The sequence below is a fragment of the Echiichthys vipera genome (assembly GCF_963691815.1).
Source record: "Echiichthys vipera genome assembly, chromosome: 6".
Lineage (NCBI taxonomy): Eukaryota > Metazoa > Chordata > Actinopteri > Perciformes > Trachinidae > Echiichthys > Echiichthys vipera.
In genome coordinates this window covers 9,358,676-9,376,954 of record NC_139831.1, presented here as the reverse complement: position 1 = coordinate 9,376,954, position 18,279 = coordinate 9,358,676, and the positions used below count along the sequence as shown (strand labels likewise).

Below are 18,279 nucleotides of genomic sequence, written 5' to 3'. Positions count from 1 at the left end.
GCTGTCGGACCTCTGGTGTTGGTGGGTTTCCTCCCACCGCCTCAGCACACACGGGGATAGAGACATTTCTATAAACCCGCCCCTCAAACAGCTCATTAATCCGGGAAATGATTCATTTGAAAGTTATTAATAAGACGCAAATATTGCTCTTACACTAAAAAAAACTATGTGCAGACTTTAGCAAATGTATTCATGACTTTTTCACTATAGATTTTATTTTTTGGGGGGGAAAATGTTGTTTTTGGTTTCCATAATTACCCTAAGAAAGAAGGAAAATGTCACTTTTTAATAAATCTGTTTTGATTTCTTGCAAAATGTCATATTCATAAAAGTAAATGTCTAAGAAAACCCATTGTTTTTATGTTTTTTTCAAAGGAAATATAACTTAAATTTAAGCTAATCACCACATCAGCAAATGAAAAGGCTGATAGACTTTTGTAATATGTATAATATTGTATAATAAACATCACCTCTGGCACATTTACATGTATTTTTCTACTGTTCCCTGTTTACTATGTATTTATGTCAACTCCTTTTAAATAAAGCTGTTGAAAATAAAGCCACAAATAAAAACACAAATGAATCACCAGCTTATGTTATGTATTATAACTGTTTTTGTTGTTATTATTATTAGTTTTTTATTTTATTATTATATTCTCATCTCTGGTGTCTATTCTTTTCATATAGCCTACAACACAGATGTATTTTGGGGGGAGTTTTCCTATGAGTTTGTATTTTAATATAGTATTAAATCAATAAAGTGTCAAATTTGAAAGCTGTGTTTGTGCGTTTTATTCTGAAAAGGTGTGTTTTATTTTGAAAGAACGGTGGCCGTGAGGAGGATAAACGTCGGTAAACACAAATGACTTGACTGTGGGTTGTTCGGGGCCGTTTTTCCCCTCAGGAAAGTGAATGTGGGTTAGTGACGACACTTCCACCCTCTCCTCGGATTCATCCCTGAACTTTTTCCGTCCCCCCTCACAGGGCGCAGGCAACTTTTCTCTCTTTTCCCCGCAGTTTGAAGTCCAAACGCCGCCATGTCGCCGCCGTCTCGACGGCTTCAGACGAAGCCGGTGATCACCTGCCTGAAGACTTTCCTCATCTCCTACAGCCTCATATTCTGGGTGAGCTGCGTGTCATGTAATGGGGGACAACAATGGGCTCAAAGCGGCGGCGGCGGTGCCAACAAGGCTAAACTCATTTCCTCAAATCACGACAGGGACACACACACGGAGTTAAATGTGTTGGGAAAATACCCTCAAGTTAAAGCGGAGCTGGTTTTGTGTTGACACAACGAAGCACTTGTTGGAAATGTACCGACCGTTGGAGACGTTTGTGGTCGGTCAGATTTATCAACGGTTGACAGCCGTTAGCTAGTTTCCGTCTGATTTAGAGAAACATCCCACCAACGGTAGTTTACTAACACTGTAATTTAGTTTTTAGATGTGAGATATTATCAAAATTTAACATTTAACACTCATTCTTGTTCTGCAGTCCAACTTAATTACACGTTAAAATGCAACCACGGTTAACCGACTCACAGAAATGTACCGACCGTTGGAGACGTTTGTGTTCGGTCAGATTTATCAACGGTTGACAGCCGTTAGCTAGTTTCTGTCTGATTTAGAGAAACACATCACCAACGGTAGTTCACTAACACTGTAATTTAGTTTTTAGAAGTGATATATTATCAAAATTGAACATTTAACACTCATTTTTGTTCTGCAGTCAACTTAATTACACGTTAAAATGCAACAGCGGTTAACCGACTCACCGAAATGTACTGACCGTTTGAGACGTTTGTGTTCGGTCAGATTTATCAACGGTTGACAGCCGTTAGCTAGTTTCTCTAACTTTAACTTTTCTGTAACTTGGTTATTAGAATTGATATATTATCAAAATTGAACGTTTAACACCCATTCTTGCGCTACAGTCCAACTTAATTACACGTTAAAATGCAACAACGGTTAATCGGTTCACAGACAATATACCGACCGTTGGAACAGACGTTTGTGTTCGGTCAGATTTACAGTATCAACGGTATTTTCTGTTTGATTCAGAAAAACATCTCACCAACAGTAATTCACTAACACTGTAACTTACTGATTAGTTGTAATATATTATCAAAATTCAACATTTAACACTCATTCTTGTTGTACAATCAACGTAATTAGCATAGATGTTAAACTGGAACGTTAAAAATACTCAGGTTGCTATCAGAAAATGCTGAGGAAAATATAAAATGTATACATTTAGCAACAGCTGGAATGCAAAACAATATTTTTTTCGTAAAGAAATAACTTAATTAAAGAACTAAATCAATTATCAAATGCCTGTTCAGTTTCTTCCGTTTTTCCATTTTTTACTTCCTGATACAGATTCAGATATGTGAACTTGCGTATTGGCCGATACCAATATCTACCAGTGCATTAATAAAAAACATATATTAAGTTTTTAATAGTCATATGCTACTAACCCTGTATGGATTGTGATAGGATTGCTTTCATTGTTGTATGGCCTTGCTCAAGTTTGAAAAATATGAAAAAAAAAAACAGAATGAATGATAGAACTTTTTTATTAAATAGTTTGACAGGAAAAGAACATAAATGAACTAGGGCTGAATCACGCGGTATCAGACCAGTGCACAGACTTGCGTATAATTTGCAGAAACCAGCATTTTGGGCAGTTTCAGAGGCATTTCAGATACTGGTAGCTTTGGCTTTCATGTTAGCAGGCCCGGAGTGGCTAATCGGGAGGACCGGGACAATTCCCGGTGGGCCGGTCTGACTTTTGGGCCGCGAGGGCCGGTGTTCAATTATTATTTTTATTTATTTTGTGCCGGTGTTCAGTCATGGCACTGAGTGGAGTGGGGATCACGTGTATGCTGTTACCGCTGTCGCTGGTCATATCAGGGAGCTGGCGGTCTGTTAGATCATGCCAATGAAACTGGGACGCGGACGCAGGTTAAGGGCACGCCCACCAACAAGACACAGACGCAGCCTGATGTAACGTACGTGTCGTGCACTAGTCCGCACACTTCAGTGGTGTTTGCCTAGCTCCAACCACAGATGTACAAGGAAAATAATAACCCAAAATGGAAAATCAAAAGAGCAAGGGTGGCGCAGAAAAAGCGAGGATTAAAAAGAGAAAAGCTCTGGAGACAGACGCAGCCAAATGTGCAAAAATCGGCAACTCTCCTCTCACACTCGGTGACAGCGTCTGGCAGCGCGCAAATTCTCGGTGACAGCGTCTTATAACGATCATATAATAGTATAATATAATTTTATATATAATATCACGGCCAAAAGCTCTGTGCGCCTCCGGATGGCCGTAGCACGGGGAGCTCTCGTAGGGATTGGGCTTCGCGGGGTTTGTTTACCGGCGTTGCTGTGTGGAACCGGTCTTCCGCGTTCCACACAAGACCGGATTTTTTTTTTTATTACTGGAAAAAAATAATACAAAATAACTCGGTGTTGGCCTCAACCACTGGTAATACCGCATACCGTGGCAACCCTGAATGTTACTAATAATTGGCATAATAATTTCTTATAGCCTGTCTAACCTAACGTTACATAATTTAAATAATATTATGATGCAACGCCACATAACTGGCCACAAACTTTAGGGGATTTGTAGCCCCTCAGATACAAGATGCATCACCAAGCACCAGCCATCAGCCCACAGGTCCAGAGTGTGCAGGTAGGATTGCTCATTAAGTGAATATTGAGGTGGTTCAGGATCATCTAGTAAGGATGCCCCCTGGGCGCCTCCCTAGGGAGGTGTTCCAGGCACATCCAGCTGGGAGGAGGCCTCGGGGAAGACCCAGGACCAGGTGGAGAGATTATATCTCCACACTGGCCTGGGAACGCCTCAGGATCCCCCAGTTAGAGCTGGTTAATGTGGCCCGGGAAAGGGAAGTTTGGGGTCCCCTGCTAAAGCTGCTGCCCCTGAGACCTGATCCAGGATAAGCGGATGAGGATGAGATGAGATGAGATGAGATAATGAAGAGTATGGTTTAGACCTAGCCTGGTCCTACCAGACTCGTACTTCATTTCATTTGCACAGAGAGTCTGGACCTACTCAATTGATAGACTTTAACTAACTTGGAAGGCAGGTGTCTGTTGAAATTTAAAACTATTGGATCTGCCCAGTGCCACTCTGGATCTACCATAACCAATCGCTAGCGTTTGGCCGGGAATCACGTTGCGCGCAGGCTGTAAATAAACACTGCATGAAGATGTAAACGAGAGCTGATTGGACCCAGATTGCAATTGATGATGATAGAGGATTCAGCACTACAATAATGAAACTGACTTGAATTTTTGACTTGAAAAAGGGGAGATTTGTGACGAGATTTATGAACATTTTTATGATTTAGAGTCAGAGGCAGAGCCAGGAGCCAGTGGTGAGGAAGAAACAGGTGAGCTAGTGTGTGAACAAGCAAGCATCAGTTCCAATAAAACCACTTTCTTTGCCCCAATGATAGTAGTGGCCAGTTATACTTTTGATCATAAGTAATAGTAAGAATTACAGTAGGAATTACAAGGCTTTAGAGAACAGTGCGCTATTGTTTGCTTAACATGTAAAGTTATAATTACATTATTTTAATAAAATAGGTCGTGATCTAAAGTGGGCCGGTCTGAGGTATGAAACTCCAGGGCTGAAAATGAGTCCCACTCCGGCCCTGCATGTTAGTGTGAGGTAAACTAGTTTAGGAACATTTTAATGTACAACTGATCTACTGCACACTCACTTAAAAACTATCTGTGCTAGTAAATAACTGGAGTTAATTCATATTATGAATTGATTAATAATAATTAATAAAGGATTAGCATTAGTGATGTCCGATAATATCTGCCCTCCGATAATTTCGGCCCTCAGATATTATCGGACCATATTGAGTTAAAAATGTAATATCGGGAATTATCGGTATCGGATTTTTACAACCGATGTTTTTTCTGTAGGCTTGAGCATTTCCGAGTCTGCATGAATGCAACATGGGACGTTTACAGGCGCGTGCTTGATGACGTAAAACAACAACAACAACGCGCTAGAGTCGTAGGTTGCTAACCGTGGCTAACAAGCTTGCTCGCCCGGTGCATGAGATGTCTGTGGTTTGGAAGTATTTCCAAGTGTCACCTACTAACAGTAACAGCATATATCGGTATCGGGTGATATCGGTATCGGAAATTAAGGGTTGGACAATATCAGAATATCAGATATCGGCAGAAAAGCCAATATCGAGCATCCCTAATTAGCATCAACATTGTCTCTAATGTTAGTACAAAATTTGCGTAATTCTTTCCGAGGCAACGTCTTCAAATGTGTTTTCAGATCAAAACCCAGATAAATTTAGATTAATCGTCACGTGAGACGATGAGAAAATGCTCATATTTGAGAAGCAACGACTAGAGAATTTCAAGATTGATCGATTATTAAAACAGTTTAGACTTAGGCTCTAATTTGACGCTTTTCTTTGTCAGTTATGACCGTTAACTGAATATGTCTGTTTCCATTAATCAATGTGAATAACTAAACTAACTGCAGCTGTAATTATAACACGTAAGAACCTTAATCCTGTCTTGAGAAGAAAATGAGTTCTCGTTACTCCCCCTGTTAATCTTTGCACTGAACAAACAGCCGTCCCAGGCTGCTGCTGCTGCTGCTGCTGCTGCTGCGAACACAAAGTTCAGGTCAGTGCTTTTATCTGGCAATTTATTGCTCTCGGCTGGTGGAGCTGATGCTTCCCCTCAGGCTAATGACTTGTGCGGGCAGCCATAAAGGAAAAAGATGCTGAGATGATTAAACCTCAGACTGAAGCTAGTGGGCTATCCCAGGTGTGTTTTTACTCAAATGTTGACGGGTAAATACGTAATTCGCTGCGTCTGAATCTATATTACGACTGACAAAAGGAGAGTTTCTCAAAGATATGGTAATGGCAAACAATATTAGAGGTTTTATATTTAGACTTATTACACGTCGTGCGTCAGAGGTCCATCGCCTTGTAGCTCATCTGCTTCTCTTCATCTGCGTTTCCTCCACTGAGAAAGGAAATCAATGAGGGGGATTGTTTGTTTTTCTCTGGATTCATCGTGGTTCTTAATTAAAACTAACCCTGATTTTGTCCAGATTCGGTGCAGAGCACAGGTCCATCTGAGTATGAATGATCACAGCTTCAGAGCAAAACCTAATATTTATAGAGCCGTGTTGGCGTTAAAGGTTTTTGCACTTTTGCTTACGTGTCTCATTTGTAAATTATTCAGTTAGAGACGGGATATAATCACTATTATTGCAGATCTCAATAAAAAAAACCTTCCAATTTTCGTGAATATCCTCACCAGTGAAATTATTCGGTTTTTCCTCCAACCGTAACATTAATTTGGCCACAGCCCAAAGTAACAGCTCAAATCAAGCCAAATGTATTTTATTTTCCAGGAAAATCCATCTTCTGATTTGATGTAGGCCGTTAAAAGAAGCAGAAAGTGAATGTGTTTGTTGCAATTAACATCGCTTTGTATTTATCTACCACAGCCGTAAATGCACGTTTGATCATTTATTAGGCTCTCTGATCGCTGCAGGTCCATTAAGATGTGATTTTTACCTTTTTATGACATTTTCAATAAGGGGGACTTTATGAATTGTGATTACTTTATTTAAGATGTTTACTTTTCACTAAAACAGATCTGTGTCGGTGTTACATATCTTAACAAAAGTGCGTTTTGGTTTTAAGTATATTTTTACGATTATCGGGATGAATCACATTAATTTTGGCCAGAATAACCATGACACAACATTAGATTTCATCATCAAAATGAATTCTCTTCTGTTGCAGTTTAATATCCAATATCTGGTTTTATTTTGGAACCAGTTACAAGTTCGTAAATCTTCAAAATTGAGCTACTTAACTATACCTGCAGCGGTGTGGTTGAGCCTTTAATCTCAGGTTTTGGCTCATCTTTCTCTTTGGCTCTTTGATCCTGGAGCTGACTCTCCCTGCTGTTGTCCTCAGTTCACAGGTGTGATCCTGCTGGCCGTCGGCGTGTGGGGGAAGGTGAGCCTGGAGGCCTACTTCTCTCTGGCCTCTGAGGAGAGCACCAATGCACCATATGTCCTCATCGGGACCGGAGCCACCATCGTTATTTTCGGACTGTTCGGCTGCTTCGCTACATGCCGCGGCAGCCCGTGGATGCTGAAGCTGGTCAGTGAAAGTGCGGTTACTTCATTCCCTTCAGATGTGTGATCTTATTTAACTGCTTTTCCTTTTCCTGCTTCTCCCAGTATGCCATGTTCCTGACCTTGGTGTTCCTGGCTGAGCTTGTGGCCGGTGTCTCAGGCTTCGTCTTCAGACACGAGGTCAGTTACTGCTCCAAAACATTAGTTTTTTAAAAATGGATAACATCTCCTCACTTACATCTATAATCTCTTTATTGAATTCACCAGATCAAGGCCAAGTTAGGTGTTGCCTACACAAACGCTGTGAAATCCTACAATGCCACAGACAGCAGCAGCACTGCAGTTGACACCATCCAGAGGACTGTAAGTGGGAGGTTTTCCATTACTCCAATGGTGTTTCTCTTATCAGACTTAGTTTGTGTCTCACTGTACAAACCAAAGAACTCTTGTTTACATAAGAACATTTTAAAAGGGCAGCAGACATTAAAGAGAACCTATTATGCTTTTCCGTCTTTTCTGACTAGGAATGTAGTTATAATATTTTATAGTCACATTTAATAATACCAGAGTGTCAAATAAGGAAGTACTTGCATGTAGACGTGAGCCATGGTGGCCGTTTGGGTCGCTATTGGAGATTTCTCTGGATTTTCCGGGATTTGTCTACGTAAAAGAATCCTGACTTCCCTATTGGTCGTGCTGCTACACACAGGCTCAAACTGTAAGCTGTGAATTCGGCCTCTTTAATGCTGTTTTGGTTTTTATTTTGGAGGTTAACCTGTTAAAACTAACGTCATCATGGACTTGGCTAGCTTCCATATAAACATTGTTTTCAGCTGCTGATGTAACTGACTCTGTATATCATAAGCAGCATAACATTTCCCCGTACGCAGCATAAGCGGTCGACCAATCAGAGCACTTTGGGCTTTCAATGAGGGGGGGGCAGAAGCTCAGACAGAGCCTGCCACACAGAGGTGCTGCATGGGTGCTGCAGCGATGCACAATGAGAAATATAATTTGCTTTTTAAAGATCGAAGCATGTAAACCTAAACCTGAAAAATACAAATATGACCCTGAAAACCAGCATAACAGGGCCTCTTTAAGCTTTGTGTCAAAACGTCACTCACTGTTTAATGACCAGACATCAAATATCCAGCTGCTTTATTTTTCATTATTAAAAACATCTTTTTATCCACTTTTCTGTCATTTTGTTACAACATTGTAATAATTGTGTTGCCACCTTTTTTCCCATATAGTTGCATTGCTGCGGGGTGAACAATTACACTGACTGGGCTGAAACGGCGTACTTTAAAGACAATGGCATCCCTGTGAGCTGCTGTAAGGAAAACACCAACTGCACACCGGAGACCCTGAAAGACCTGAAGAAGGCTGGGAACGAAGTCTACACAATAGTGCGTTCACTGCCACACATCACCACTACAATTGTGTAGTTGTAATGACTTCAAGTTTGTTTTTAGGAACAGGCAGGGTAATCACTTATGTTTTGTTTGCTGTAGGGCTGCTTCACACAGGTGACACAGGTGATGGAGTCCAACCTGGGAATCATCGCAGGGATCTCTTTTGGGATTGCCTTCTTCCAGGTATATCACGGGTTTCTTTCAGATCCTTTGAATAAGAACAAACGGGCCGTGCTGAAGCGCAGATAAAGGCTAATTTATGCTCCCATTTCATGCGTGAATAGACACGCACGTTATCAACGTGCCCCCATACGTCTACGTTGGAATGGACATTGAGCAAAACATCCTCTAGAAGTTACTCCAATAAAGTTTGGAGAAAAAAAAAAGTTTATGAACAACAAACATGGCACGATGGAGGAGATAATGATCCTGCGTCTGTTAAGAAGGAGGCAAAATGGCGGGCAGCCTTGTAGACGCCGATGGTCTGTGATTTCACTTAATACATCCCAAAGTGTGGACGGAGAATTCCAGGCATTGCTTTTACAGGTGAGAGAAACTGACGACGGACATCACTTTCAGTTTTTCAGGATGTCCGTCGAGGCTTTGGATGACTTGCTCGCTCCTTGCTCGCCAGACACTGCCCCCACAATTTCCGGTGGGACCGCAATGTTTTGTCCGTATCAGTACGCATCCGCAAGCTTGCAGGAATCCAAAAGACATGCATGTGTTAGGTTAATTGATGACTCTAAAATTGCCGGTAGGTGTGAATGGTTGTCTGTCTCTGTGCATCTCTATGTGCCCTGCGATAAACTGTGACCTGTCCAGGGTGTACCCCGCCTCACGCCCATAGTCAGCTGGAATCGGCTCCAGCCCCCTACGACCCCGACAGGGACAAGCGGTTTAAGATGAATGAATGAATGCGGAGTACGGACAGAAGGCTCCGTTCGTATCTGTATGAGTATTTTACGTAGAGCATAAATGAGCCTTTATAGAAATGTTGCGGTTAATCCGTCAATTGAGTGGATTCCTAAAACAAATAACATTCTGAATAACAGCGGTTGGGTCAGATAATATAGCATTTCCCAGCAGATATGACAGTACAGAGGCACCGAGAGTGCAGATGTAGAAGGCTCAGAAATGCTGACCAATCAGAGAAGACTGTTTTATTTTTTCCTGGGTCTTAAAGAGACAGGCGCTGAAACAGAGCATTTAATAATGTGTTTTTTGAACATTCGTAGAGACACAGAACACATATAAATAAACCAGAAAATGAGCATTATGTGGGACCTCTAATCAAACGAGTGCACTGTATTTAAAATCTCAGTTTACTGCTCACTAGATAATAAACTGTCTATTAAATAGGGAGGAGTGACCGAGGAGTTTTACAACCTGATGATACGACTGTAAAAGCAAACGTGACCACACTAACATGTTGGTTATAATCAACCTCGCATTGTAAAAGCACAGCAGGTCAAAGTTAAACCAGATAGTAGCTTTGCAGAAACAACATCAACAGCTGGTAATAACTTCAACTTTCACCTTCGTTTTCACTTTGAATAATGGTTTGTATGTACCCTTTTTATAGCCCATCTGAGCACTAATGTAGTCATATATACACATGCATATGAGAGAGAGAGAGAGAGAGAGAGAGAGAGAGAGAATAACCTGATGGTCTGTTTATCGAAAGATTGTTATTAAATATTTCTGACTGCTGGTGAAGACAGCAGGAGTCTTTTGTTCTATAACTGCGTCCAAATATCGCACTTTTCCTCAGGATGAATTTCGAGTGTTTTGAATTGTGTCTTTTTTGATGAAGTTACATTTTGTTAAATGTGTTTCCTCTCAGCTCATCGGGATATTCCTGTCCTGCTGCCTGTCTCGATACATAACCAACAACCAGTATGAGATGGTCTAACAGTGCCGCTCCGCAGGTGAGACTCGTTTTTGGGAAGTGAACTGTTCTGAACTGCTGTCGGTTTCTTTTTGGGAGACAAAATCATCAACAGTTTCTACTGAGCTCAATATTTAAACTGTCACGCCCAAGAAACTGCAGCAGCGATTTCATGATTCAATGATCCAGAGTTCCTCAACCTGTCTGACGTGTTCTCCGTCTGTCTCTGCAGGTCACTGAAGGGCAGCTCCCGACGCAAACCGAGTTGAAATAATCTCCTGTGATTTTAATATTATGTGCGTGTCGTAGTTTATATTATTTTAGAGAGGGAAAAACACTCACTGCTTCTTCTTTTTTTTCAGTCTCGCCAACGACAAACGAGCAGAAATAATGTGAAAGGAAATCCAAAAAAAGGGACGTTATCTGCTGTGTTTGACCAAAAACTTAAAAGGGACCTGGACATTTTGGAGATCATTTGTTACTCCTCGGATTTAATTAGGGATTTATGTTAAACGTAGATGTTACTTTTATTTGAGTTAATTAACTCAAACAATTGTCAGCATTTCCATTTCTTGTGTCTTTGTATAATGCAGCTGCCTTATTTTGTAATTTTGCTATAAAAAAAAATTAGTCTGTAGCTGAACAGATTAAATCTAGACATAAGCTGATAAAGGTTAAACTTCTTTGCAACACTAAGTGAATTTCTGTTTGTGTGTTTAAACCATCATAAGCCAGCGAGTTGTACGGTGCGTGTGATTCCCAGTAAGGACTTTAAAACGAGCCTTACGGACGACGTAGGCAGTATTGTAGAGAGCCTGCAGTCAGGTGTGCCAATTACAGTCGCCCAGCCAACTTCTTATCACAGTCTTCAGTGTTAAATTGTTATTCTCTTGTGAATGCATGTGAAATACTTGAAAAAAATAAAAATAAAGGTGAAATGTATCTTTAACAGTGTGCATGCTCGGGAGCTCAGGATGTCTCACAGCTGTTTGCTTCTACACGCGTCTGAAAAGATGCAAAAACGATATTTAGACAGTCTAACTTGACTCAATTATTTGGGGCCTCACGAGGGATTTTAATGAAAAACACTTGAAAGACATTTAGTTTCTCATCATGCAGGGATGCTTTGAAATTAACTTCAGCATAATATCTAAGGATATGAGAGTAGATAGTTGAGATACCTTTGTGCAGGGCGTTGGTGATGTTCTTTCAGTTTGATACTTCCTCAAGTATTGTGTAGTATGAAAATGTGAGGTGAACTATAAATACATTCACTGTTTATTTCACTCAGTTACAACTCTGGTAATGCAGACTTGAAACAAATGAAGATTATATAAATCTACAGCAGGATATGTCGATAATGAATGTTTGTCCAGCTTTAATTGTCATATTCCGCCGTAGCTGGAGAGACGGGACTGTAACACTGGGTTTGATGATCCTGATATAGGTAATTTCATATCACGGTATAGCATGTTCCCTTATTCAATAAGTGCAAAATGAACAGAATAGTTCTATGCACTGACTTTATTTACATGCGTTCACACATACAGAGTAATCACATCAAGACTTTTGAGTTAGGGAGTGTACCTATGTTCCCTGGGTCCTACAGTATGTTCCCCGCTTTTTACAGAGGGTCCAATGTTCCCCGCATTTTACAGAAAGGGTCCAATGTTCCCTGCTTTTTACAGAAAGGGTCCAATGTTCCCCGCTTTTTACAGAAAGGGTCCAATGTTCCCCGCTTTTTACAGAGAGGGTCCAATGTTCCCCGCATTTTACAGAAAGGGTCCAATGTTCCCCGCTTTTTACAGAAAGGGTCCAATGTTCCCCGCTTTTTACAGAAAGGGTCCAATGTTCCCCGCTTTTTACAGAAAGGGTCCAATGTTCCCCGCTTTTTACAGAAAGAGTCCAATGTTCCCCGCTTTTTACAGAAAGGGTCCAATGTTCCCCGCTTTTTACAGAAAGAGTCCAATGTTCCCCGCATTTTACAGAAAGGGTCCAATGTTCCCCGCTATTTACAGAAAGAGTCCAATGTTCCCCGCATTTTACAGAAAGGGTCCAATGTTCCCCGCTTTTTACAGAAAGAGTCCAATGTTCCCCGCTTTTGACAGAAAGGGTCCAATGTTCCCCGCATTTTACAGAGAGGGTCCAATGTTACCCGCTTTTTACAGAAAGGGTCCAGTGTTCCCCGCATTTTACAGGGAGGGACCAATGTTCCCCGCTTTTTACATATAAAGGGTCCAATGTTCCCCGCATTTTACAGCAAGGGTCCAATGTTCCCCGCTTTTTACAGAAAGAGTCCAATGTTCCCCGCTTTTTGCAGAAAGGGCCCAGTCACAGTTGCTAGGTTGGCATTGGCAGCCATTTTGAGAAACTTGCAACCAAACCATTGCCTTTGACAACCACTTTTAACATATAAAGTATAAGGAGAGCAAAATAAACACATTTGGTTGCATTAGTGATATTTAAATGTTGTTACAGTCATAACTTCGTGTGACGATGATGCTCTTTTACAGACGACAGCGACACAAATGAAGTAGTTTGACTGTGGGGTGAAAAGATGCTCTAACCCGTCAACATGGCTGACCAGATGAACATGAACAGAAAACAAGAAAGGAAATGAAAACATTTTTGCATCTTTTACGTCACATTTCATTATTGTGCCGCTGTATAACTGTTCTGTTCTGTATCTTTATTACTCAAACATAAGGTGGCAACCATATTTTAAATTTCGGCAACCAAACCTTGATGTCTGTTGCGTGTGAAAGACACGCACAGACGTTTTACTTCAGCCTCATGTCTAGATTAACACTTCCTTGTTTTGTTAACACGTGCTCCACGCGTAACGTAGCTTCCCATAATAATCACAGTCTCTTAAAGGTCCTTTAACCCCTATTTAGCAACATACAGCAAACCCCATGTATCACAGTGTGACCATGTTATTAGAACATAACAGCCTGGTGGCCAAGTCCTGATGAAGTATATTGAAATATTGCCAAACTAAACTCATCACATTAGTCTTTGAGTCCAAGTTTTATGTTACAATAAGTACTTTCTGATCTGTTTCCCTTTAATATGAAGAAATATGTAAACATCTGTACATTATAATACAATATATAGCAACTATATAAATATGGGAAATAGAAATATGTTCTTATAATAAAAATAAGTATAATGCACATATTTTTACATGTTCCCTGTCTCCATATATAGAGTTGTTATATATTATGGTATAATGTACAGACTACATATTTCTTATTTTTATATAATGTATCTATTTTTACTTTAAAATGGAGCAAATGTAACAAAACCAAGTTTTCCTCAGGGGATCAATAAAGTTTTGATAAATCTGATACCACCAAAGATGGTTCAGCACCTTGGTAATATGACGGTTCAGCCACGTTAGCACAATACACAAATTAACTAATTTTTTAGATCCATAAAAGAGCAACTGAAATGTCAAGGATGCATAACAAGATAGGGAAGTTTAAAACAAAGTTATGTGTGTCTAGACTTTGCACTAATATTCACCTTTTTCCTGTAGATTATTGGATGGTTGTCTTTATAAAGACTACATCTTAAACATCTAAACTGTGAGATGGTTTTGTTTTCCACTCCTGAAAAACCACAGGTGTAACTAATAATGTAACCATAGTGATGCTCTGACACTGCAAACGCCTCTTTGTTAATTAACTTCATTAAATGCACCTGCTGCAGGTCACAACCTCTGCCGTCATACCTGCACTTAAACCTGAAGGGTTGAGCCTCTGCGTTACTTTGTGTTGAAGGTGGAGAGAGGAGTGTTTTCAAACTAAAACCATCAGGTAAGGCCAACATATCACACTAGAATAACTGGAGACTGTAGGAATGAGTATTACATATGTATGTGAATGACTATAGGTCACTTCATTTCTCAATAATGATATTTATCACAATATAGCATGTTCTCAGGTACCTAACAGTCTACATGAGGCTGTTTTGTAAATAAAACCCCCCAAAATGTTCCAGTTAGAGGTCATTTTGCAGACTTATTTAATAATCCATGCATGATATGTGTTGTAAAACCATGACTGGTGTCTGTGAGTTTCTGATTTAACAAACTCCAACCACCAGGTGGCGGTGTAACATAATATGTGGAGACATGAGGTAAAACACCAACTTGACTTTTGAGGGAACTTTGCATAATTTAGTGTCTTTTGTGTGTGCAAAGACAAACAAACACACCTGGTGAACGACACACCTGGAGTCCCTGTGCAAACTTGCACCCGTGTTGCCTTCAGGCTCCAAACGGCCTGAGAGGTAAACAGGGTGCAGACGATAATTGCAGACGAACCTGCACAAATACTGTTTGACTGGCAGCTGTGATCTGGCGCCTGATTGGTCCGTTTTGGATCAGATGCTCTGAAGCGCGGCCTCCTTCCTGCAGGTTGTCCAATCAGCTCTGTAGGAAATTACAAGCAGGGCGGAGTTTAGTCTCTTTCTTCCACCCCAGCCGGCTTCTCCCTTATAAAAGCGATCTCAGCCACCGGTCCACCGAGGAAATTCTTACTTTCCCTCTCGGCTGGTGGTGTGCAGAGCCCGAGAAGACCCGGTTAACCCCCTCCAGCAAGTCAAGGAAACATTTTCTTCCGGTTACCTCATTGTTCAGGTCAGTCTGCATCCTTTTTAGTCAAGGCCTCTGACGCGAATTACTCTTTTTGACGTTAAAACCAGGAAGTCAAGGTCATAGACGTGAGTGGGGTGTTACAATGCGGCAACAGGAAGGCGCTTATTCATCATGTAGTTGAAATGCATTGTGGTTTTGTTTTTTTAAGGTGTTAGAAGTCCGGTTAGGCTCTGAGGATGAGACGAGAAACAAGCTTCCTCTGTTACATCATATTTCCTGCCTGGCTGCACTCCAGAGAGAGTGTGTGTGTGTGTGTATGTGTCTGTGAGTGAACTGGTTGCATCTCGCTGAATCTGTAAACCTGTGTTTCAAAGTGCACCAGGTTGGATTAGTCTTTATTTTGCAGCAAATCTATCTCTTGTGTGCACCATGTTAATGTTTCCTCTCGTCCTCCTGCAGATCACCAAACGGCTCTGCCTTAATATCACCACCTGCCAGCTCCACACCGTAACCAAGCCAACCTAAAGCCTTCAACATGATGCAAATCAGCGACTCCGCCAGCAACAAGCACTCCCTCATCAACGTCATGCACCGCTTCATAGCGGCTGCCAACAACATGGACGAGACCATCATGGTGCCCAGCCTGCTCCGAGACGTGCCCCTGGAGGAACAGGCGGCCGGCGAGATGGAGCCCAACAACAACAATCACGAACCGCCGTGTCCCAACAAGCAGAGGGACATGTACGAGCACTACCTGCTCCTCAAGTCCATCAAGAACGACATGGAGTGGGGCCTGCTGAAGAGGGAGATGAGCAGCGGCGCCAGCTTCCTGGAGATGGCGGTGAAGCAGGAGGAGCAGCAGCAGTCAGTCACCCGGGACCCTGACGAGAACACAGACCTGGAGAATCAGTTTCACTATCACCTCAGGGGACTGTTTGGGGTTCTGTCCAAGCTCACGTTGCAAGCCGACCACCTCACCAACAGGTACAAGAGAGAAATCGGAGGAGGAAACTTCATGAGATAGAAGCCACTACACTTTTCTTCCCCCCCCCCCCCCCCCCCCTCGGACTGCTTGACTTGCACAATGGGATGTGTTGAGAAGGGCGCCATCTCTTCCTAATAGATCTCAATGGACAGTGAACTGACCAGGGCGACCACTTTGTGGCTTCTCTCACTCCTGTAGCGACACTCCGAACGTCCCCCCCGACCAAAACATCCCTGAAACCAGTGACGCCTGCACGTGTCCCTCTGTCAGCGCCGAGGTTGACACTTCAGTGCGGTGGAGGTTTTAATGAATCTGTTCCCAAGTCCAGATGAAGCGCAGCACTCGATTCAGAAACTCGACCGCCCCTTATTGCTCTTCTCATTTCAAGTTCAAATTTGTCACCAGATTGTGAATAAAAGAAGGTTTCTGACTGTAGGAGAAATTGAATGCTGGTTATTCTGTCCCTCCTTTTTTAAAAATAATTTTAATGCTGAGCTGAAGGGCTCCTACCTGCTGAGGTTTTAACTCTTTCCACTTATTACTGTAACATGGCGTGCCTTGACTTTTTGTACACATCCATGCCCTGTTCAGTTGTTCCCCATTGACTGACTGCTTAAATGCTTCATCATGTTTCACCATCTTACTCATTTGTCTGTCCTTGGATATTTCAAATTTTATATTAAAGCAGTAAAACTTAAACCTTTTGGATATTGTCTTTTTGTCACTAACAGGAAGTGTCAGGTGTTGCTGCTTTTTCCTCTTCAGTTAGGAAACAAGTGCTCGCGGCTGCAGAGAGACGGGATGCTTTTTAACATGCTGAAGCATTAAAACTACAACAAATAACTCTGCTCACTGTTCCTCTTATGTAGAGCAGGTTAAGCAGCATTATGTCATGGAGCAGTTAAAGGATTTAAAAGTGCTTTCCTGAGGATTTACTTAAAGGAGAAGATCTAGAGGTCATGGCTCTTGAGCTGAATTTAACGTGAACACATTTTACATAATTGTTGTTTCATGCAAACAGCCTCTTGTGCTGATAGGCAAGAATCCCCCACAGCTTGTTTTCCTTCAGGGTGCAGTAAAGCAAATATGTATTTTTTGCCAACAATAGATGCAGTTTAGCTCCATTTTCTTCACAAAGAAGCTGATAACTTACAGAACATTACGTTCAAAAAACATAAAATTAAGGGTTTGAGGTTATTTTTTCTGCATATTTCCTTACAGACCTTATTTTTATTTTTAGTAACTACAAAAACATAACTTTGCCTCTACAACGATTACTCAGGGTGTTACATGCCCCTCAGCAGTCTATTTCCCATCCTAATGTCATTTTGTTGACATTTACAATCCACTAATCCTCTCGAATTGTGGGAACCGCTTAAATAGGGTAATAAAGGCTGTAAAAGGCATTGACCCATCAGAAGTGATAAGACTTTATTCTGGTGAGACAATAAACTTGATTATAAATAAATATCGGCCTGGTGGCACAGAGACCGTGATCTTTAAACCCTCTGCAGGAGTTTGTTGAGATTTAGAGGATAGCGATCACATTTCTGCTGCTTTTTCACATTGAACACGATGGCAGCGGAGTATAAATTAAACATTAAATTGATATATATGCTCGGACTGGTTTCCCCCACCAGCTGCCACATCTATCCATCACTGAGTGAAACCCTCCCCTTAGCAACAGCTCCACGTAGAGCAGCCAATCCGGTCGCAAAGGGGTTTTTTTCCTCTCAAAGGCACAGCGGTGATTAAGAGATAGTGGTGTAATGAAGGGCATCCAGGAAGCGAGCGGAGGGCAGACATGGTCAAACAAACCGGTGCTCCTCTGGCCAGCAGCAGCAGCGAGCGCCCCGGGGTTTAAGAGTTTGCATGAAAAGTGCTGCATGAGCCCTGTGGTGTGAGACTGCAGTGCTCCTCTTTTCTCCCCTCTCACAATGGGCCATACAAATGGCTGCAAATTTAAAATGGCAGTGCTGGTCAGTGTGCCTCAGCCCTCTCAGATAAACTGGGTCAACCAATCTGGTGACAGCTGGTCGGGCGGTGAATGTGGAAAGAACCAGGGCTTTCATTCTTACAATATTTGAAACTGATCCAACAGAAATGTCGCTAAAATGGAGTCTCCCTCCGTCGGTTTGTCCTTTGATTTCCTCAACAACCGTTCATCTGACCGACTTCACACTTTGCGGGTGTTTGGCTTAAGACTCAAGGA

General features: G+C 41.7%; 2 protein-coding genes across 2 annotated transcripts; both read left to right on the top strand.

Moving 5' to 3' along the window:
* Positions 1-862: 862 nt before the first annotated feature.
* tspan6 (tetraspanin 6) lies at positions 863-11,403 on the top strand. The gene is made up of 8 exons (XM_083915053.1): positions 863-1,124; positions 7,010-7,198; positions 7,279-7,353; positions 7,441-7,536; positions 8,427-8,582; positions 8,688-8,771; positions 10,435-10,519; positions 10,712-11,403. Exons 1-7 carry the CDS (start codon positions 1,038-1,040, stop codon positions 10,501-10,503), a joined length of 756 nt encoding a protein of 251 aa, XP_083771179.1. The 5' UTR covers positions 863-1,037; the 3' UTR covers positions 10,504-10,519; positions 10,712-11,403.
* Positions 11,404-15,001: 3,598 nt separating this feature from the next.
* mid1ip1l (MID1 interacting protein 1, like) lies at positions 15,002-16,766 on the top strand. Its single transcript, XM_083915236.1, has 2 exons — positions 15,002-15,124; positions 15,542-16,766. Exon 2 carries the CDS (start codon positions 15,618-15,620, stop codon positions 16,104-16,106), a length of 489 nt encoding a protein of 162 aa, XP_083771362.1. The 5' UTR covers positions 15,002-15,124; positions 15,542-15,617; the 3' UTR covers positions 16,107-16,766.
* The last annotated feature ends 1,513 nt before the right edge of the window (positions 16,767-18,279 follow it).

Coding starts and splice junctions, on each gene's coding strand:
- tspan6 (XM_083915053.1), top strand. CDS start 1,038: ATGTCGCCGCCGTCTCGACGGCTTCAGACGAAGCCGGTGATCACCTGC. Junction 7,537..8,426: donor TTGACACCATCCAGAGGACT/GTAAGTGGGAGG, acceptor TTTCCCATATAG/TTGCATTGCTGCGGGGTGAA. Junction 8,772..10,434: donor TTGGGATTGCCTTCTTCCAG/GTATATCACGGG, acceptor GTTTCCTCTCAG/CTCATCGGGATATTCCTGTC.
- mid1ip1l (XM_083915236.1), top strand. CDS start 15,618: ATGATGCAAATCAGCGACTCCGCCAGCAACAAGCACTCCCTCATCAAC.